The sequence below is a fragment of the Tiliqua scincoides genome, chromosome 9, assembly GCF_035046505.1.
Source record: "Tiliqua scincoides isolate rTilSci1 chromosome 9, rTilSci1.hap2, whole genome shotgun sequence".
Classification (NCBI taxonomy): Eukaryota; Metazoa; Chordata; class Lepidosauria; order Squamata; family Scincidae; genus Tiliqua; species Tiliqua scincoides.
Genome location: NC_089829.1, coordinates 33,540,970 through 33,563,762, shown reverse-complemented (window position 1 = coordinate 33,563,762; position 22,793 = coordinate 33,540,970). Strand labels below are relative to the sequence as shown.

Below are 22,793 nucleotides of genomic sequence, written 5' to 3'. Positions count from 1 at the left end.
TTAATTTTTTTTGCAGAAATGATTACAAAGCCTCTACTTAGGAGTTTGTTTTTTTTAAGTCAATTTGCAAGGAAGAAATTAAGTCCCATTTTTCAACTATTCCTGCAATTTAAAGAAAATGCTAATGACTCACTGTCCTGAATGTTACTCAGCAAGCCCATTAGGCATCACCATTCCCTTCATTTCCTCTACTCAAAAGTACAAGAGAGCAGAGAGCAGAAAGAGAAAGAACCTGGGATGTTTACAGCATTTGTAGGTCAGCTTCACATTTTAAAATGTATTTTCAAATGAGACATGCTGGGTTGGCTGCTTTAGAATTGAAAATGGGAGGGAAATAAGTTTCTCCTCCACACATAATCCAACACAAGTTAGGCTGGGAAGCAACAGCAGGGGAGGGCAAATGAGCCTTCCAGCCTTGCTTGCTTCCCAGAGGCATCTGAATGACTACTGCAGAAAGGAGAATGTTGAGACTTAATGGGCCATCAGTATGATCCATCAGGGTTTATCTCATGTTCTTAACAGGCATCAGTTAGAGTTGGATGCATTCTGTGCTTAATAGAAAAACTGGAAACCTGCATAATCCTGCTTTCTAACGCAAATTTGCAAAAGTGCATCTTATCTCTTATTTTAATGATGTCTCCTGCCTTTGCTGTTCGAGGGACAATAACCTCTGCAGAGCACCAGAACTTGGCTCCCCAATTTCCAAGTGCTCACCCACACATGCACTCTGTATTTCAGATATCTTATTCCGTTTCTCCACTGGCTTCCAAGATATTCTGCTGTCCATTCAGTTACAAACATATCTAAGAAACTGTAGGCGTAAACCTAACCAACTTCCCAGTACTGACTAGACGCAATACAGCCCCAAGGTAAGGTAACAAACATGCCCTTACCATGAGGAGAGCCCCTTGACTGCCTCCCCATTGCAGAGTGCAGTGCACACCATATCGGCTCAGCTATGTCAGTGCTGGAAAGTTGGTTAGGATTGCGACCGGCGTTTCAAAACAAAAGCTCCCAGTTTGAATCACGCCTCTTACATGAACACCTTATTCAAACTCTTCCCCCATCAGGCTCAGCTCTCCACTTGCAATATGGGGATGCCACTACTCACTTGAACAGCCCCGTTAGCCAAGGACTACAACAGGATAATATATACAAAGGTTTTAGATATTAACACATGCTGTACAAAAGTATAAGACAATAAGCATTTTAAAATTCTGGTTTAATTGAAGAAATTGCTGGGTTGACTGGGTTTTAGGGTTCAGGTTTTGACTCCTTGCTTTGATCGAGTCACACACATTCATGCAGGGTTCATACCATGTACTGCTGGTCAGGGTCATCAGAACGAAGAAGATGAATGAACCTGCCCACGAGGCCCTGCTCATCTGCAAAATCCTCAGGGTCTGGATCTTCAGCTGGCTGATCTGGCTGGTCTTGGATCAGCGTTGACACTAGATTCATGATAGCATCCACCTGCAGAAGACAGATAAAGATCTATCCGAGTTAACTATAGCTTTGTGCTGAAACCTTTGAAGATAAATGCACAATGGTTCGAATTAGGGAACCACAGAACTCCCAATCAACCAAAGGTCTCTTGCAACTCCTAAATCCTTCTTCAGCCCATTATATCCCCCTGAAAAGTTGCCCCTGCAATCAGGAGATCCTTGATAATACCTTGGGATGAACCATGGGGAATTTGCAATGGGCAAGATTGAGAGTTATCAAGCAACCCTGCCCCTGTGCAAAAGTGGGCCTTCCACACACACAAGGGTTGGATCCTGCTCCATGTTGGATATGCTCAGCCAACAGAAAACACAGAACACATCAAGCAATTTTGATCACCTCTTATCCAAAACCCTCTGCTAAATTCAATCTGGACTTTGATTTGTCAGACGTAAAAAAAGGCAAGATTGTCAACATAACCAGTGTCTTCCATCCCACATATACTGAATTTTCAGGGGGCTTGTCAAGCTGAACAAACCTGAACAAATCCAGCCAAACCTGACTTCAAGGAATGAACTTCTACCCAACAGATTCCCTCCCATTTCAGGCAGTGTGCCTCAAACAAACAGCTGGAATTCCAGAATCAACAATAAGAGATTAACGGGAAATTCAGTTTCCGTTCCAAAACCTTTATTGGCATATGTACAAAGAAACCCAAATACTAGTCCAAGAAAACTATCCACATCATACATTGATTAAGCTCAGCTTCCGGAAACAATTCTCATATACCGTATTTTTCGCTCCATAAGACGCACTTTTCCCCCCCAAGAAAGTGGGGGGGGGGGAAGTGTGTGCGTCTTATGGAGCAAATACTGCAAAAAAAAAAAACCTCCGCCCCGCCCCACCCCTGGCCCCGCCCCCTGCCCGCTCGCTCTGCTCTGCTTCCCCGGGCAGTCAGAGGCTACTCAGAAGTAAGTCTCAGAGTCACTGGGGCTCACTCCCAGGAAAGCGTGGGTGGGGTGGCAGTCTTGCTGCCCAATCCTGTGCATGCCTACTCTGAAGTAAGTCCCATTAGAGTCAGGGGGGCTTACTCCCAGGAAAGCCTCTCTCTCTCCCCCCCAAGCCTGGAGCATCACATCCTCTCTTTCCCCCCCACCCCAAGCCTGGAGCATCACAGCCTCTCTCTCCCCCCCAAACCTGGAGCATCACAGCCTCTCTCTCCCCCCCCCCCCAAAGCCTGGAGCATCACAGCTTCTCTTTCCCCCCACCCCAAGCCTGGAGCATCACAACTTCTCTGCAACACAAACACTTTCCCCCCTCTCTCTCACACACACACAGATGCTCTGCCCCCCCCCCACACACACACACTCACACAGCAGGGGAGGGGCGCTTTCACTCACCTCATCCAGCATCTGAATGTAAGCCCCCCCCCATCACAAAGAAAAAACTGTCTCCTTGGTCAGAATGCCAGTGTTTGCTTATTGCACAAGCCCCAGGTAAGGCTCCGTTCTCACCATAAATCCAGAGGTTTGTTGTGTCTTGAGAATTCAAGTTGTGGTTGGACTTTCCACTTGTTCATTTGTATTGGAATCACGGAAGAACTGGTGAGGAGGTAGATGTGGTGTCAGCAGTGGCCCCTTTAAGGGTAAGGCCTGGGCATTCAGCAGAGTGTGCTGCACAGCTGCAGCCACTGGAAGGCAATAGGGCCCTCAGGGATATAAGGAGCACCTGAGGAAGGGGGTGTGGGTTGTAGAAGGAGTGCAGGTTGGAGAGGAGACTGACTGGGTTTATTGAATTTGGAATCTGACAGTGGATTGTGACTGGACTTGGATACCCTGATGGATTTGACTAACCTTGGACTGTAATTTGGCTTATTGGTTCTGGACTCTGATTTGGCAACTCTGATTGATGGGACTGATTTACTTGGCATCTGTGGACTGGAACTGGACTCACTTTTGCTTGCTGCACTGGTGAGTTGCACAAGGGGGACTGATCAGCCTTAAGCGGGCACAAGGCCCAGTGGACTGGGATTTGGCAGAACATCATTGTAGCAGAAAGATAATGTGATCCCTATTTATGTGCACCTGCTTTTGTGAGCTTCATAAATTCTGACTCTAGCGATGATGAGTTCTTGGGGTTTCCAGAAAACTAGAGTACTCAAACCTTTAAGTCTCTCCATTTGTTAATGACAGTGATAATGGTTCTTAATGCCACTGTTGACTGCTGTTCACTTTACATGGTTCAAATGTTATTCATTATAGTTTATTAAATATTTTATTACACTATTTGGTTCAGAATATTTTTTTTCCTGTTTTCCTCCTCTAAAAACTAGGAGCGTCTTATGGTCAGGTGGGTCTTATGGAGCGAAAAATACGGTAAACATGGTAAAGAAATTTAGCTATTTTAATTGATACAGCCTCATTCCTGCCAGTTAGTAATTGTCTAACAATGTACATTTCTGATCCATTAAGTGACACTAGAAGAGGGAATAAATATCAGCTCCTTAGATCCGAATAGCGGATACAACTTAGTAGAATATGAGGGACTGTCTCCAAGGAATCTGTGCCACGATGACATGCTTTGGATTATTTAGCATTAAACCTAGCTTTCATCTCATTTGAGGGAAGGGCATTAATCTAGCTAGGGAGAACAGTCTGCGTACATGCGGATTCATTAAGAAAGTTAAATAATTACTGCTGAAATCAGCTGCCCAGGATAATCCAAAATGAAGTGAGGAACAGGTTTTTTGGGCATCAGCTAGGGGCTCTTGTTTTTCCAATGTCCCGTATCCAGGTACGAAGGGTCTTAAACGCTATTGTCCATGGCATCTTGCCCAGCAAATCCAAGGAAAGCCCCAAAGATTGGAGTTTCTTACTGAGTAAGATCAGTCCTGGGGAATAAAACGTTTCTAAAATGTCTTTCAATAAAGGGTCCTTTGCAGCAGCAGAGCCAATTCTGAGCCCATGTCTGAAAAGGAACAGCCAGGCTAAAGATTCCACTTTATGTTGCCCAGCTTCCAGGCATAAGACATAAGGCATAAGACAGCGTACGGTACGCATCGTGATATTGCAAAGATTTTATAAAGGAAGAGAGACTGAATCCGTAATGCAGAAGGCAGAAATCCAAATGGGGATTCCATATAAAAGCTGTGCCACTACCTTATTGTTGAATGTGTGGAGCGCTGCAGGAATGAAGGAATTCCCCCAAGCATAAAAGAATCGACTTGGCTTGGGCTGTAATATTACTTTTTTGGATTGCTAATTGCCGGTGTATCGTTCAGAAATGCTTGTAATGAAACAAGACTCCTAAATATTTATACTTGTTGGATAACATAACCTTCAAAGATCCCTGTTTCCAAGAGTGGCCAAAAACTACTATTTGATTTGTCAAAATTAAGTATCAACTTGTTTTGTTTAAAAAATTTTAAACATGTCGTTATTAGTCGTTTTAAACCAATTTTTGTACATGCTAATAAAAGCATATCATCCACATATAGTAGTAGAGGCAGAGCTAATTGACCAACTTTGGGTGATTAATGGGAAATAGATGTTCTGAAGGGATTCCCTAGGCAAAGTCCTCAATGACTGCGCAACTCAAGTCAACTAGGTTCTCTGTTACTGAAAGAATCCACGATAACGGAGGAAAACAGCTGTCTAGATCCATCCAAGAGCTCCAACATATCAAATAAATCAACAAAACAGGACAGTACAAAGCCTTTCCTTGATGGGAGTCTATATGCATGAGAAATATAGCTCACCCTTAAAGTTGCCATCTCAGATTTGACTGCATAATCAGGTTTAATCTGAAAAAAACCTATCACATAGTCTGGGCCTACACAAAGATACCATACTCAAATGGTACGCCCCCTTGCAGATGTTCAGGAACAGAGGCAAGGTAGTGCCAGGTGCACTCATTTTCTTCCATAAACATGGACCAGATCACAGAGGGGCAACAACCTATCTGCCCCCCATCAAGTCAAGAAAAAGTCCATCTGCATTGAGATTTCCACCAGCTGCAAAATTAGAGGCATTTTTTCAGCCTCTATGATGGCAAAAGCAAGTGCCCAAATAGGTAGAAAAATGTGGTGTTTTCCTACCTGATCCTGGGAGACAATTTCGGTGTTATAATCCAGTACGTTGCTGAGTACGTAGCAACTCATACTCTTCCTGGATTCGTAATCAAAATACTCAAAGAGTGGGTGGAAGTGTTTCAGTTTCAAGACTGTGAGGACATTGTTGTAAGTATCAACAGGAATCTTCAAAAGCCTTGTTAGTTCCTTTGAAACAGCACTGCTTGTAGCAATACTAAAGATGTAAGTGGGAGATAAAATAGTAAATTGACAGTCATCAAGTCTCTCAAGCTCAGGACCATTTCCTTGGAGGCAGACTTCTTAAACTCAGACTAAACAGCAGGAACAGATATAAAAGCAAGAGCGATTTCTACACAATACAAAATGTTTTAGACTGCCAGCTCTTGAGGTTCAAGCAGGCAGTAGTAATACATTGTTTTGTCATTCAAAAGCAATTCATAAAAAAAAAACACCACTTTAGACAGCACTGGGGTTTTTTATATTAACCAACCTTAGTTTGTTTCTGTTCCCTCCCACCTCAAATTTAACAGAATCTACGGACTTCTATCCAGGAAGGGAGTTGGCATTCACTTACTGCTCCAGGTTAAGTTTATTAAATATTTCCACCGTCGTCTCCAAGACTTTGTCTACATAGTCAACACGATCAGGATAGCATTTCATTGCCAGGTTAATGAGGGAGACTTGCAATGACACCACATCCTCCGAAGGCATGTCTTGCCTAGACTAGAGTTGGAACACAAGGGTATGTAAGAGATGGAAGAAAGGCTGTAGCTTGGGGCAGAGCACCCAATTTTTGTAGGTTGAAGGTCCTCAGGTCAATCCCTGGCCTAACCCACCTTCTATCAGACAATACTGAGCCAGTATTACTAAAATTCTAAGAACATAAAGCTTACAGAAGCATTTTCAGGTGATTCAGTCAGTGACACAGCCTGCCAGACTCGAACAAGGCCCAAGAGCAATGAGCTAAGTTAACCATGAGATGATATAGGTTACTTGCTTACTTCATCAGAATTCGCAAGAGGCTAATGGGCAACCTGGTGCTACAACATAACTGAAAATTTTGCTTGGAAGCATCCTACCACACAGGTGCAACAGATAATTGGCCAGGCTGACACAAGCAAAAGATACCTATAAGCCTTGCATTTCTGGAACTCCTTGCCACCTGTGGAACTGCTTGCCACAGGATGTGCTGGTGGCATCTGGCCTAGATGCCTTTAAAAGGGGATTGAATAAATTTCTGGAGGAAAAGTCCATCACGGGTTACAAGCCATGATGTGTATGTGCAGCCTCCCGATTTTAGAAATGGGCTATGTCAGAATGCCAGATGCAAGAGAGGGCACCAGGATGCAGATCTCTTGTTGTCTTGTGTGTTCTCTTGGGCATTTGGTGGGCCACTGTGAGATACAGGAAGCTGCACTAGATGGGCCTATTGCCTGATCCAGTGGGGCTGCTCTTATGTTCTTAGATAGAGCAAGGCTCCAACTCAGAATAAAGCAGCTTGACACCATGGGATTCAGAGAAAATATGAACATCTTATCCACTAGTTTGTTTTCAGCACCTCACAGTTCTTAAAGGCACTAACCCAGTGTATTTCAAAAGAACAGAGGGGTACAGAGCCTTGAAGGCTTCAAGAAAGTACAGTGAGAACTCCTTATCTATGGGTTTAGCATCCAGATTTGAATATCCTTGGATACCAATTCCACAGATGGAGGGCCTCAGAGAACCTCTTGGATGCAACTGTACATGCCTTTCCACTGCATCCAGGAGGCCTTCTGCACCCAGGAGAGCTAGGGTGGTGTAGTGGTTTGGGAGGTGGACTTAGACCTGGATGATCCAGGTTCAAATCCCCCCTCAGCCACAAAGCTTCCTGGGTGACCTTGGGCCAGTCACTTTCTCTCAGCCTCACCTACCTCACAGGGTTGCTGTGAGGACAAGAAAGAGGGGAGGAGCAGCTGTGTAAACCGCCCTGAGCTCTTTGGAGGAAGGGCGGTATAAAAATGTGAAAAATAAAAATAAATAAAATTCTAAGGAGGCTGGGAACTGCGTGCAACCTCCAGAGGGGTTGGGCATAGCCCCAAGGTACGTTGTTGGAGTGCAATGCCACCGCCTGCCCCCAAGGATTCAATTATCCATGGAATTTGGTATCTATGGAGGGGTCCTGAAACAGATCCCCTGCAGACACTAAGGGCCCACCGTAATAGTCACTTTGCATGGGTGGTCATCACTGAGCGTACTCCAGGCACAGATGGAAAATCTGTATAATGCTGAGCTTCCAAAGCAAAGAGACGTGCTCCAATTTCTTCCAAGTGTATCCAAAACCCAATGCAAGGTCAGACAGGAAAATCATTTGGTTCTGGACAGAGGGAGGTAGACAAGATCCCCAGGCTCAAGGATAAAGTTATGACTGGCAACTGCATTTATACAGCAGTGAATAAACTGAGCATCACTTACGGACATGACCAAAACATGCAGCTTACCTGTATGACAGTAGCCACCTGCTGCGAGAAGATGTCAAAGAGTTTAATGTCAGCAGGTATTCCTGGCCCATCCTCTCGGTGAGCAAAGAGTGCAAGCCTAACCCAAACAAAAAAAAGGGGGACAAACATGATACTTCATACAAATTATCCTTTTGTCCAAATGCATTCAGAAAGAGCAGTTAATTGTTCATTTCTGATCACTGTTTATTCCTCCCCAGGCATGTGATATAATGCATGACATAGTGACCACTATTTTAGTACTGGGTAGACATATCATTTATGACAGTGACCTCTTCGAATTTCTTTTAATAGAGCAGCAGAGTATGCATTTTAACAGCATTATGATTTATGTGTTTTAAATTTGTATTAATGGAGAACTTTTAATGGCATTTTTTAATTGCTACTGTTCCACTGCCATAGGCACTTTCAGGCAATGTTGTCTATAAATACTGGGTTGTATTCTAAGAAAACTGAATCTAAGCACCATTGAAATTAATGAGACAAGCGAGTCATGACTCACTCGCTCAGGGAAGGCACACAGCTCAGGAGCAAAACATCTGCTTTGCATGCAGAAGGTCCCTGGTACCTCCAGGTAGGAGGGAGGAAAAAGTTCCACTCCCCACAGTAGCCCATCAGACGCTACCAAACAGCAAAGAACAGCTTGACTAGATTAACTTGTTTATATCCTGCCTCTTTCATCCTAGAACTCAAAGCAGCATACATTGGGCTCTCCTTATCCACAAGCTTGGCATCTCTCTGCAGTGCTCTCTGCAATTTGATGCATAAGATGATCTCACAAGCATAAGCTTGTTAAGCAGCTACAATTCCACACAGAGGAATGGATAGTTCACACTATTTCAAGCTGCGTGGAGGACTGGATGTTCTGAAGTCGGAAGAGAATCCAGCAAAAAGTACAGAAAGCCAGTAAGGTATCTTCATTTTACATAATGCGCTTGTCAAGGTTATATAAGCTCTTGTGATTCAGAGAAAGCCTAAATTACATACCTCCCGGGGGAGGGGGGGGAGGGCTGTAAAGTGAGTGTATAGTTCCCTTCAGGTTGCCAATTCACATAGTTCTCCTACAATACTCAGACAATGCACTTTTTTAAAAAAAGAAACTGAACTTCTACTAAGATTTCAAGAAGAATGTGATACATGCAGTCACACATCATATGCAAATAGCTCTTCTAAGATATAACAATACAACTTCATCAGCAAAAACAGACAGAGAACAGAACTGGGAACTGAGAGGGGGAAATACTACAGAATTCTACTTCTACCACTCAGCACTATCTGAAGAAACCTGCAGGCGAAAGATGTGGCTTGCTTGCTCAAGCTCATTTCAAGTGAAATTCAAGCTTGCAGTTGCCTCTTTGCTTTCCAGCATAGCCCCAAATTTACCAAGCACATCTATGCCTTTATTGCCCTATGGTACATAGCCAATCCAGCCTGCCACTCTGCCAGAGCTTCCTTGACTATCTACTTCCTTCCTGTTGTATAGGAACTAGGCCATGTTTTCACCTGCATCTCTACTTGCTAGCCAATCCCATCTCTTCAGCCCACTGTTTACTCATTTTTCCTTCTTTTAGCCTCCAAATCCTCTCTCCAATCTGCCTCCAGTCAGTTTCTATTTCCTGCTAAGCACAGAGAAAACGCTGCCAAATTTCAGCATGTGTGGTTTTTCCTGTTAAACGTATCTCTCTTGTAGAAGCTATACCAGTGGTCCCAAACTGTGGGTCGGGACCCACTGGTGGGTTGCAACCTGATTTTTGGTGGGTTGCCAAAGGGTGGTGGAAAGATCAGAAAACTAATGGCCTCAAGCTCTGAAGCTATTCAAAAATCATATACTGCAGCTGCTAACTGCCCTGCAAGGAGCTGAGCTCCTGCAGTTTACAAGCATATGTAAATATAGAGAGATAAATATCTGTGGGTCTTTCTGGTTATTATTACTTATAGATAAAATATTTCTTTCTAGATCTCCTTTTTTAAAGCCTAGGAGGGTCCCAATAGAGTGCTGTTTTAAAAGGTGGGTGCTAGTGCTAAAACGTTTGAGAACCACTGAGCTACACAGCTCTTTATTCCATAGATTACTCTAACTTATGTTAATTACAAGGTTCATGAGCATCCCATGACATCACAGCACCTCAACCAACAGGCGGAAGAGTCTCAGGCAATTTTTAGCTAAACTTAATAGAATGCATGGAGTAAATTATGGAAATGTTCACTCCTCCAATGAACCTACAGGCTTTCCTTCCACCCTGCTCCCACAAAGATGCACTTCCTTTACTTACCTGTCAATTAATGCAATAATGATATTTTTAACATTCACATTTTGGTGTAATTCAGCACAAGCTCGTAGAAAAGGATTCAAAGTCTGGAGGTGAAATTCATCTGGAAAAACCTATACAAGGCAGAAATACTTGGAAGTAGATTCAGACAACATTCAAACACACACACACATCAAACACACAAGTATTTGTTAAGAATCAAGTCCTAAATAACCAGGCTAGCTCTCATAAAACTTTTATCATCAATTTGCCCTCATGTAATTCTGCTTCTTCACACCCAATTTACATGATCACCACACATTGTTTTACAGCAGGGGTGTCCAAACTTTTTGGCAGGTGGGCCACATCATCCCTCTGACACTGTGTCAGGGGCCAGGAAAAAAAAAAGAACTCACATTTCAAATTTGAAGAAATTTACATAAATGAATATATTAGAGATGGAATTTATATGACTGAATGAAGGTCTTGCAATAGCTCAAGGCCTATAAAAGGCCTTGCATAAAGCAAGGCAATCCTTTCCTTCACTGCTGCTGCTGCTGCTGCATCAGACGTGAAACAGCAAGCAGTGGAGGGAGCCCTCGTCCCACAGCTCACGCGAGAGTCAAACAGTCACCCTCATGCTGTAAGCAATCGTGTCGGGTTAGCATGGGCTTCAGCAAGTTTCTGGTGGGCCAGAGGCTCATTGGAGACTGGGGGTCCATGTGCGCCAGATTGGGAGTCACTGAGGGCTGCAAGTGGCCCCCAGGCCAGGGTTTGGACACCCGTTTTACAGAACAGATAGACAACTCTGGAGAAGAAATGCTGACCTGCCCAAAACCATATTACACTACTTGGCCAAAAATATTTTTTAAAATACAAAGAAACAACCAATACAAACTTTAAAAATGAGTAGCTATTGATTTATTTGTATACCACCTTCTAGGTCAAAGCATCCCAAAGCAATCTGCATTAGAAACAAAATAATCCATTCCTAAGGAGCAACCCTGGATGTCCTGACTACTTCCTCGCACAGCAGCTATAAACAGAAGCAAGTGCTGGAGGAGATGAGATGATCACAGCCAACCCAGGTATTCTGATGATTTCTGAAACAGGCCTGAGGTAAGTAGCCCCCATGAAAACAGCCACTAAGAACCACCAGGCAACTGGCTCAAAATACCCATTCAGAAAGCTGAGGGGGAGGAAAGATGAAAACATAAAAAGCAATTCGGATGCCATTAAAAGCCAAGAGAACGTGAAGGAATTTGACTGGCACCTAAAGCAGCAAAGGGAGGGGAAGTAACACAGGTTAGGGGGCCACCACTGAGGAGGCCCTCTTTCTAGTAACCACCTTCCTAACCTCCAGCAATGAATCTGACAGAAAGGTTTACATTTAAATACCCCAGTGCCCATTCCATATCCACCCAAGTGTGGTCATCAGTGGCTTTAGAGATAGGACACATGAACCTACTGTTGATTTATATCTCACCTTTCTTTCCATCATGGAATTTAAGGTGGAGTCCATGGGGTTCACAGGTGGTCACCTATCCAGGCATCAACTAGAATGAGACCTGCTTAGCTTCCACAAAGTGGCTGCATTACATGTCTTCAGACCATGCCCTGGGGTAGGAAGGAGCAATCTCACTCTCCCATCACACAGAGGAATGTATTGAGTGAGCCACACCAGTCGTACACCCCAGTTCCTATGATCTGCAGGAAGCCAGCCAAGTCATGGAACTGTAACCACCATCCTTCACATTACTCAGATTTTTCCCAGCACAAATAATCAGGCCCCAGATCACAAAGTGGGAGTCTGAAGAAAGCGACATGCTGCAGGTCACTACCAAGTCAAACCATTATTCTTCCCTATCCCACTCCAATTTACCTGTATGATACACTCCATGAGGTATTCCTGAGCTAGCGCATCTCTGCAGTTTACAACTTGCTCCAATATGCCTGATAAGACAATCTAGGAAGAAGGAAGGAGAAAGAAAAGCCGAGTGTTAGTTCTCTTCTGCTCCTTGCAAACTTATCAGCTTACAGTGCTGTTAGAAATCAATTCCCCCTAAGGTGCAAAAACACAGGCGATTGGGGGCCATCTGAGAAGTAGCTTGGCCAAGTATAGAGCCAACAGTTAATTTTACATGCAACAGACTTGCAAGAAAAAGGTATCTTGTATTTGTCGTCACAGACACACAGTCCATTTCTGCAAAACCCACTGACAACCTTAGCCTTAACAGTAACTTTTCTTTAACCATTTACTAATTTATATACATACTTTGGTTTATAATCCTCTTTGTGAACTCCTTTCAGTTGAAAAGCAGTACAGTAATACCTTGACTTTCATCCACTTCCATCACTTGCTGTTTCAGCCATTTTCAATTATAACCACATTTCAAATTTCATCCACGCACTTTCCTCTTTCGTCCAACCTTCCACGAAATCCATCAACATTCTTACAGTCTCTTTTATTTCTGTTTATTTAGGTTTCGCACACATTTGCATGTGTTACATAATTAGTTATTCACAGTTTTTGTTGACTAAAATAAATTTGCAAGCTAAATAAGGCTACACTTTGACATTCTTCCATTTTTTACTTTCATCCATGCGCTGGCCTCAGACCAGATGAAAATGCAAAGTATTGCTGAACACAAATATTATTAAATAAAACAACAACAACAACCTGGATTTGAATACTTGTTTTCTCTTTTGAATATCTGTATTCTCAACTACCAGAATCCAGTTGGTACTTCTAAAATTGTTGTTTAAAAGGGCACCACCTACATACACAGCACATGACAAAGAATGAAAAGATCAGCCCCCAACCTGAGAGACGTACAACCTACAGACAGACACAAAGAAGACAGCTAATCTTTGTTTAACATGTTTTCTACAGCTGTAATAAGGCAAAAAAAATTCACTCACTTGGCAAAATATGAAGTCATCTCACCTGCTTGTATCTCTCTACGTTGACACCTTCCAGTTGACTCAGACGGACTAAGTTGGTGCCCACCAGGATCCTCAGTTCCTGTCTCTCACGCTCCCTCTTCTCCCGGTCCCGACTGTGTCCTTGGTGTTGCATTCGCACCCAGAGCTTATTCATCTCGGCAAAATTCAACAGCACAAAGTCCATGGAATCACTGATATCTCCAGTGGTTTCTTCACTACCAAGACAAAGAAATGAACAGTGCTTACTTACATAAAGATTATTTTTTGACTGTGGATTGGGTCCATTTTAATACAGAAATCAGAACTCTTGCTTTGGACCATGAAGAGAGGATGCTTGTTAAAAAAATAATTCTTTGGGATAAAGCTGTGTAGTTTAAGGAAGGCCTGGTCAGATATACTACCTGCTGGGAATTAATTTTCACACCATATGCAACCCCAATACAATATTCTATTCCTTTCACTTGACCAGGCACCTTTGCTTCAATCTCCAATGAACACTATGTTATTTCCTTACTCTGTCTGCTCCCCATCATCAGGCAAGATATTCCGGGTACACTGAAGGAGGTAGTTGCGGAGAAACAGGCCTCTTAAAGGATGCTGGACACCACGACACATTTCCACCAGATCTTTTAAGATATCCTTCCTGGACTGAGGGAAGGACTTCACATAGACAACGCCTACTGTAATTAGTAAATAGCTGGGAAGAAACAGAGCATGTTAATAAGGAACAGTCTGTAAAGCCAAAAGTGATGCATTCAACATAAACAGTCATTAGCAGAACTTGGGCTAAGACTATGCCTTCCTCAGTGCTCCAAAAATCATTCCCATACATTCCAGCCCACCGCCTTAGGCCACGTAAGGGGGCTCTCTTTCAAATGCCACCTCTGTCCCAATTTAAGGGGTGGCAGCATGGGGCCATGCCTTCTCTGTAGCAGCCACAACAAGGAATTCCTTTGTAGGGATTTAAGAACCATCCTCAAAGCTTTTTGGCGAGGGCACAAAACAGGTCTGTTTCATCTGGCATTTGGGTGATGTAGTGATGTCTGCCCTCTATAATAGTGAGGTGGCTTGACTGCTTCTTTCTGGTAGTGACCCCCCCCCCCATGGCTCTACTATATGTGTGTGGTGGTTTTTATTTTAAATGACTTTACTTATTGTTTACTTATTGTTTACAAGGACATCTGCAAGAGGGATCTGAAGGCCTTAGGGATGGACCTCAACAAGTGGGAAACCCTGGCCTCTGAGCGGCCCGCTTGGAGGCAGGCTGTGCAGCATGGCCTTTCCCAGTTTGAAGAGACACTTTGCCAACAGTCTGAGGCTAAGAGGCAAAGAAGGAAGGCCCATAGCCAGGGAGACAGACCAGGGACAGACTGCACTTGCTCCCGGTGTGGAAGGGATTGTCACTCCCGGATTGGCCTTTTCAGCCACACTAGACGCTGTGCCAGAACCACCTTTCAGAGCGCGATACCATAGTCTTTCGAGACTGAAGGTTGCCAATACAATACTTATTGTTTGTATACACTGTTCATTTCATTGGGCAACTTTGTAAACTGCCTTGGGCGTTTGCTCCAGCATTTGCTTCGAAAAGGTTTACTTACAGTCGAGGGATGATGTTTCCAGCATATTGAACCAGTTCGTACAGATCTGCCACTTTCCTTCCCTTGGCAAATTCATCTGTCAGATATACCTCCAGGTAGTGCAGCTCATCTGAAATAGCCATATCTTTTCCTTGCGATTAAGGATTAAGACCAACATACCTTGTGTGTTATCACCCAGTTAACACCAAGAGAAAAATTGATTGTTCAGAATCTAAGGCAGACGACGTGAGCAGCAAGAGAAAGGAGTTGACATTTCAGAGGGCAGCACAGTGATAAGATTAAATCTGCAGGCAGAGATAGACAGACAAAAGAGGAAAGAGCCCAGCTTTGAAAATTAGGCTTGCTGAGAAATGTGGACTGACTAGAAGAGATGAGAGGAAGCGTGCAGTGGCTCAGTGCTATCAGTACTGAGGATGGAAGAAAAGTTAAGTGAACCAGACTTCCAAGTATCCTGACCCATTTCAAGCACGTGTAAGCCAACTCTTTATGTGCCCATCATTCCCTTCACAGTTTTGTGTGCCAGGGCATATAAAGCAATTATATCTACCGTCTGTCTGTCTACCTAGATGTTGATCCTGAGATCTATCTAGATCCTGAGGTCTATCTAGCTCAGTGTTGACTGGCTGTGGATCCTGAGATCACTAGTATCTCAGACAGGGGTATTTCCTCAGCCCTACCTAAAGATGCCAGGAATTGAGCCTGAAATCTTCAGTATACAAAGCAGGTGCTCAATTACTGAGCTGAGGCCCTTCCTCTGACCTTCTCCTCCTTTCCTTGGCACCCAATATTCCCCAGAGACACATGCACAAGAGGCACACAAATTAACAGTTCTTTAAAACAGCTGCGGTAGAAAGCTGTAGTTCCATCACACCTCCAAAGTGTGAAAACCCCATCTATTGGCAATGCTAGCCCGGAGTTCACCCACATGTTTCAAGAGGATACAGAGTTCATAGTAGCTCTTTGGAGACAACATAGATGTCCGTAGCTCACCAAGCATGTTGGAGGCATGTTTCAGAGCATCCATTAGCTTGTTTTTATCCTGCAAAAAAACATTATTATTGGCTGTGTCTCATTTCTCCCTAGCAGAGAAAACACATACAGAGCTATGCAGATATACCTATACATGAAAAGGTCAGGCCATCACTTTAACTAGCAAGCAAAATTTACGTTGATTAGATGGAAGCCATTTAACATAAAAGCAACCAAGATAGTAAAACCCATCAAAATACACAAAAGGAAAAGCGCAATACTGTACATTATTCAGGTCTCTGTTAGTAAAACTGGGCCTGGGTTCTGGTGATCTACATACATGTATGAACAAGCTGAACACATCTGATTTAGCCAGGAATAGATCACGTTTCATCACAAACCAACCTACTATTTGCAGTACAAGGACAAAAGGACCAAATCCTACTGTTCTTACCAAGCAGCGCTTCATCTGAAAAGACTGGACCTTCACAGCCTGAATGGCTTCATCCAGGAGCTTCTCTTGCTCATCTTGAGGAGACTGCTGTGTGGTTGGCTAGGAAAAAGGAAACAAGAAAGTTGCTAGGACTGACTGAATACCACACTGAGCTGTCTTTAAGGAATTCCACAGCAGACAAAAGTCATTCCACTGCGAGAGTCATTAAAATCCTTCACAAATTTCATTCCAAGAGGGCACCCAAGCCATCGAAACCAACCCAAGAAGGACTTTAGTAAGCTCTCCAGAATTTGCCTCACGTTCTGCTGAGACTCAAAACAGAGGAGAAGAGCAGATGATAAATTCTCAGTAGCAAAAACAGTGCCAAACCCCATCCCAATTACCTCCCTTCATGCAATTGGTTCTTAAATTGCTTTGTAAACTCAGAATTGAAGTGTTCTCAGGAAGTAAGGGTTTATAGAAGAATCTCAAAAAACAGGAACAGAAAAAATGTGTACATGAGAACACACACACACTCTCTCTCCACAGAATACACCCTAACTAAACCATACACTGAATACCCTGCACAAGGATTCCATCAACCTCTCAACAACCATCCACAACTTTTGTACACATACAGCAACATTTACCAGATCTTATTAAAACGTGGAAGAGAATTTCCCACAGATGGAGTCTCTCTCTCTCTCACTGATACTAGTGCCCTATAAAATTAGTTGCAAGTACATAACTGAGGTTTGGAATTGGTTATAATCCATAAGGAAAGATCCTTGCATATTAGACCAAGTTCCAGAAAAAAAAAAATGAAAGCAAGATATGTATATCAAACATTAACCAACTCTCATCAGATCCTACAAAGGTCAAGTGTATACACTACTCATAAAAGTTTGGCCAGCACTTTGCTGCAGCCAATACAGGATCAGTCACTAATTCACACACTAATTAGCACACATCTGAGTGTTAGTAGTGAGAAAATTATGTTCTTTATTTCTCTTTTCCAAATCTGACCAATACAGTCATTCTGCTTCCTTTGAGGGTAGACATTGCAACATACAAAACACAAATCCCTTTCACCATTCTCTTCTAACAGCAACAGAATGCTGGACTTTGGTTCAATTCAGAATATGCTCTCCTCTGCACTAATTCCAGCATTAACACATCCTTTCTGAAGTTAGGTGACCACAACTGGACCTATTTCCAGTGCGACTTCATAGCTAACCCTTTTTCCCTAACACATAAAGAACTGCCTTTCTCCTTACTTGCAACTGCATTGCACTGGCAGTTCATAACCTCATGATCAACCACTAACTTGAAGTCTTTCCTCCTGTCTCTTGCAAAACGTCCCCTGCCAAGAACAAAAATGCTTTTCTTGCCTGCTTCCAAATGCATACCTATGCATATTTCATGGTTTATTGCGTTTCAGTCTGAAGTTAACCCATTCATCTTACCCTAACCTTTTGCTGCATCAGGGTACACCTCTTAAATGGTTGACATCAGCTACAACCTTCCATCATATCATTATTAAAATGTACTAAAACAGGTTCCAAGCCTTTCTTTGTCCATTTTATAACGTACCAATACTTATTCTTTTGGTTTCCTAAGTAAAGACTGGAAATAGATCTACTCTCCTGCCTTTCTACTAAAGTGGTGAAATATTACAGAGAAAAACTTGCAAATATCTCAGTAAAAAGCTCTGACTCTAGCTTTCATGAACTAGATATTCCAGCTAGATATTCCATATTTCAGTCTTTCTCAAACTGTGGGTTGCAAGCCAATTTCAGGTGGATCTGCATTCATTTTAATGTGTATTTTATTTTTTTAATATATTAGACTTGATGCTACCATGCTATATGACTGCATTGGGGGAAATGTTACAGATTTGGTCTTTCAACAGGCTACTATGTATACACTTTTAACAATGATAGTCAATGAGGCTTACTCCTGGGTAAGTGTGAATAGGATAGCACCCTTTGAGGGGTATTTGAGGAATTTTTTTTTTTAACAGATCAGCAATTGCTTGGAAGGATTGGTGGTTCTTTATCTTAAATAATTTTTTTAACTTAATGTAAACTTTTAACTTGCTTAGATTTGGTCATATGGGGGTGTAAAATATTTTCCTGCTTAATGATGTCACTTCTAGTGGGTCCCAATAGCTTGTCATTCTAATGAGCGAGTCCTGGTACTAAAAAGTTTGAGAACCACTGCAATATTCTATTATCTTTCTTTAAAAAAAAAAGACACAAAGTTTGCTATTTAACATCCAAAGGCTACAATCCTAAACACACTTACTAGGTAAGCCTTACTAAGCCCAATCTGATTTAATTCTGAGCAAGAATGCTCAGGACTGTACTGCACATTTTATACAATTTCATCAATACAGCCCCAACACTGGCTATTTATTTAAAATAAATATCTCACCTTCCAATACAGACTTCCAAGGAAGCATTCAGGATGGATTAATTTAAATCATGATTTTGGTTCATTAAGAAAGAGGTCAATTAAAATCAGTGATCTAAATCAAATGCTTCCATTTGTTATTGAGACACTTCCTTAAAGGCATACTTAAGGGCAGACAGATGGAAACAAAACTTTTAGAGTACTGACTGAGCCAACTACAAAGATCAGGTGAGTTACCAGGCCTAAAACAAAGTACAATACAAGGTCACCCAGAAGAACTATCTGGTGCATCTGTGGTGACTTCTTAGTCTCTGCCCCCCCCCCCCCCCAGAATGAAGCCATAGTACATGGATTATTTTGCTGCTGGATGATTGGTCTGCTGGTCACTGATCCATCTAACTCAATATTGACTGGCTGAGGTTCTCTAGGATTTCAGACAGAGGTCTTTCCCCAGCCCTACCTGAAAATGCCAGGGACTGAATGCAAAATCTTCTGTATGCAAAGCAGGTGCTCAACCACTGAATTGTGGCCCTTCCTCTGAATTTCTATCTTTGACACCCATTATCTAAGCCATAATACACGAACTACTCTGCTGCACAATGATGGGGAAATATGTTTTCTCTGGAGTCTTTCTTTGCAAAGAACAGCAGCGTGTCATAAAAGGATCACGAATTCAGTTGAGGAATTAAGCATTTGCATTAGAAGTCAGAATTCATTTTGAACCAGGTTTTTTTGAAGAAGAAAAAAAGACATTGTTGCTGAAGCAAAGAGTACCTTTTGTCAAGTCAGACCACTGATCCATTAGGGTCAATATCGTCTGTACTTACTGGCAGGCACTCTGCAGGGTATCAGGTGGGGATCTGTTCCAGTTCTGCCTGGGGATTGAGCCTGGTACAATTAACAAATGCCATTAAGCTCATTGCACACATGTAGATCTCTTTGGAAATAATGTCTTGAAACAGACATTGGACTAGCTAACCTTGAGCTCTCTCCCAGCCCTAGAATTCCAGGCTCTAACACAATCACTATTAGGTTTCCTGTTCAGGGACAGCACACCTCTGTAATACCAATGGAAATAGTTGCCTGGCTTCAAGGCTTGATTGCAAATTTCTCTCACAGGCAACTGGCTGCACTCCCTACCCCAAAAGAGAATAGTGGGTTAAGTGTACCTTTGATCTGATTGAGAAGGAACATTCTAATACATTCCAAAACACGATTCATGGATTGTGTTCAGTCCCATTTTGATACCAACCATTCAGTGACAATATTTCAGACTAACAAAATGCTGGTCATTCAAACAGGAGCAATCTATTCACGTGTGCATATGAAAGTACACATACCCTTGCCTGCAACTTCATTCACACATGGGAATGTCAGTGAGGGTCAGGCTACATCTAGTACAGTCTCTTTAGCAACAATTGTAAAGCACGAAATAAACCAATTTTTAAAGTGTTTCCCCCTCCCTTTCCAAAATATAGTAAATAAGGATCATCAGTTTCAGCCAAGATGTGTTACACACATAACACAGTTCTATGAACATCTACTCTGAATGCAATGAAAGTTATTTTGATGAGATTTACAACTGGGAAAACCTACATGTGACTGTACCCTCGCAGCACAATTCCTTCAAACAAGAAAACTCGCCTCCAGATACATATGCATAAGAATGTATCGCCAAAGGTAAATTTATGCATATGTACTTAAAAATAAAACTTACTTTGTTTAACAGTGTTTACCGCTGGGTGCTATGACATTGCCAATCTCAATCAGTTGATGTATTTTATAATTTTTATCCAAATACACATGTTGCAAACTGCTTTGAAAGTGAAAATAAGGTCATAAATGAATGAAAAATATGGCCCAGAAACACAGCCTCACAGCCAATCCTACGCATGTTCTCCCAAAAGCAGGCCCTCCCTTGTCCCGAGGAGTTTATTCCAGTTAGATAAGAATAGACAGGAAGGCAACATCAGAGGCACCGTATTTATGTTTACTCAAAGGAAACCATCCAATGTGGGCTTACCCCAAGAAAAATTCCACAGGAAAGCAAGCACACAAGGAACCCCTGTTCACGCCCAATGTTCACTCCAAACTTTGTCCCACTGCACTCAAAGAAACTCATTCACAGGTAAGAATGGAAAGGAGTGCAACTCAAAGCCTATCCAAGGCAAAATCAGTGCCAATACTTTCTTTCATGGGAACTACCCTCAAAAAGAATGTGCACAAGAGTACAATCTTGCAACCACTGTTATTCAAGAGTCAGCCTGATTGTGTTCAAAGGAGCTTCCTCTAGGGCAGATGTGTCAAACATAAGGCCCAAGGGCCAAATGAGACCCCTGGAAGCAATTTATCCAGTTATAATTGGGCTCCCCTAGCTTGGTAATTGGGCTCTCTTGTATCCTGAAAATATGAACAAGATTTGCACATTTTCTCTTCTGTCATTCATAGCTAATCCATTTTGATGTGAGAACAAAGTGCTTATTTCTGGCCATCATTTGTGCAATGTCATTTCTGGCCCTCAGCAGGCACCATGAATGCTAACTTCAGCCCTCTGTATGAAACAAGTTTGACATCCCTGCTCTCAGGCCAGTGTTTCTCAACATTTGTACTCTAACATACCACTTCACACCGTCCACCTATTTGAAATACCACTGGAAATAACTGGTGATAACACCATTGACAGTTACTTCTGGGTTGGGAGGTCAGATGCAAAGTGACAAACACCAGTACGAGGCTCAGGGTGGACAGGAAGGCTTTTCTGAGCATGGAAAAGCTCTGCCTGCAAGCCAAGCTTCCTACTGCTGTTTGTTATATCATATTCCTGGTCTCGCTGCCAGGCAGCAGGTGTCCTGCAAGTACCACCAGACACCATCTCAAGTACAACTGGTGGTACCTGTACCAGTGGTTGAGAAACACTGCTCTAGACTTTTTCTTTTAAAAGTCTCCAGTCTGAATGATGCAAAGCCAAGTGCTTTTTTTCCCCCCAGAGAGGCTGGTCATTTCCCACAATCTTTTGTGGTGTTACAAATTCCAATTCTGGTCACTGATCATAACAAATGTCCTCCAGCAAACTTGCTTGTTTCCTCATTTTTTCTTTGTTTTTCTCCTGAACTTCCAGTGTATGCTTCTTGAGACTGGATGTTTTGGCATGTCTCTTCTTATGCTCGCTGCATTGCATTCCCGGTCTCACTACCAGGCGGCAGGTACAGGGTGACTAGATGTCGTAACCTCAAAATAGGACATGGCACCGCAAAATGTAGGACATCCAAGAAAAATGTAGACCATGACCAAGTAAAAGCTAAAAACACTTGTATATTAACCCCTGATTACCTCAGAAGGCCAGACTGGAGGGAGGGCACCAGAATGCAAGCCTCTTGTTGCCTTGCATGCTCCCTGAGGCATCTGGTGGGCCACTGTGGGATACAGTAGGCTGGAATAGATGGGCCTTTGGCCTGATGCAGCAGTGTTTTCTTATGTTCTGAGGATTTCAACTATATCATTGTGACATTTAAAACTACATTGCATACGGTTTATTGATTACAAGAAGGCTCTGCTGCCTACTCACAGGGAATTTAAGTTCTCTACCAGTATGGGAAGCTAAAAAGAGGGCATGCCCTGGAAAGAGAGGATGCCTGGTCGCCCTGGGCAGCTGTCCAGCGAGTATCCCCAGACACCACATCAAGTGCCCCTGTGGTGCCCGTTCACTGGCTGAGAAGCACTGCTCCAGGCGAGGGTGCGTGGGAACGCTGCAGCCTCCCAGGGGAGCCCAGCGCACAGCTGCAGGGCAGTCATTCCCCTGGGGCTGCAAGGAGGCCCTGCTTACTCCCAGGGAGGCGTGCAGAGGGTGGCAGAGGAGGCCCTGAATCATCAGCCAGGGAGCCCATCTGGGCGTCTCCTTCCCTCCTGCCCCCTCTCCCTCAGGGGAGCACCAGGCCAGCAGCCTTCCCTCTCAGTGGGGAGGACCCACAGCAGCTCACACCCAGCAAGCCCCAAGCAGGGAGGGCTTCCTTCCTCCTTCCCTCCACTCTGAGAAGCCCCCTCCATACCTCACAGCCCACTCACCATGGCGGCAGGAGGCCTGCAAGCCCAGCGACAGCTCCCTCCACCTCCTCCCTGACACTATCATGTGACTCAACCGGAAGTCCCTCTCGAAAG

The 22,793-nt window shown here is 43.2% G+C and overlaps 1 protein-coding gene across 1 annotated transcript in view; it reads right to left on the bottom strand.

Moving 5' to 3' along the window:
- The window catches only part of VPS35 (VPS35 retromer complex component), a 29,332-nt gene extending 6,562 nt beyond the window's left edge, over positions 1 to 22,770 (bottom strand). The window contains exons 1-12 of the mRNA XM_066637628.1: positions 22,701 to 22,770; positions 16,245 to 16,343; positions 15,764 to 15,860; positions 14,822 to 14,945; positions 13,738 to 13,920; positions 13,225 to 13,438; positions 12,160 to 12,243; positions 10,302 to 10,411; positions 8,011 to 8,107; positions 6,108 to 6,256; positions 5,540 to 5,747; positions 1,318 to 1,473 (exon numbers count right to left, since the gene is read on the bottom strand). Coding sequence (XP_066493725.1) covers positions 1,318 to 1,473; positions 5,540 to 5,747; positions 6,108 to 6,256; positions 8,011 to 8,107; positions 10,302 to 10,411; positions 12,160 to 12,243; positions 13,225 to 13,438; positions 13,738 to 13,920; positions 14,822 to 14,945; positions 15,764 to 15,860; positions 16,245 to 16,343; positions 22,701 to 22,703 — 1,524 coding nt within the window. The 5' untranslated portion in view covers positions 22,704 to 22,770. The remainder of the gene's footprint in view (positions 1 to 1,317; positions 1,474 to 5,539; positions 5,748 to 6,107; positions 6,257 to 8,010; positions 8,108 to 10,301; positions 10,412 to 12,159; positions 12,244 to 13,224; positions 13,439 to 13,737; positions 13,921 to 14,821; positions 14,946 to 15,763; positions 15,861 to 16,244; positions 16,344 to 22,700) is intronic.
- Between the last annotated feature and the right edge of the window lie 23 nt (positions 22,771 to 22,793).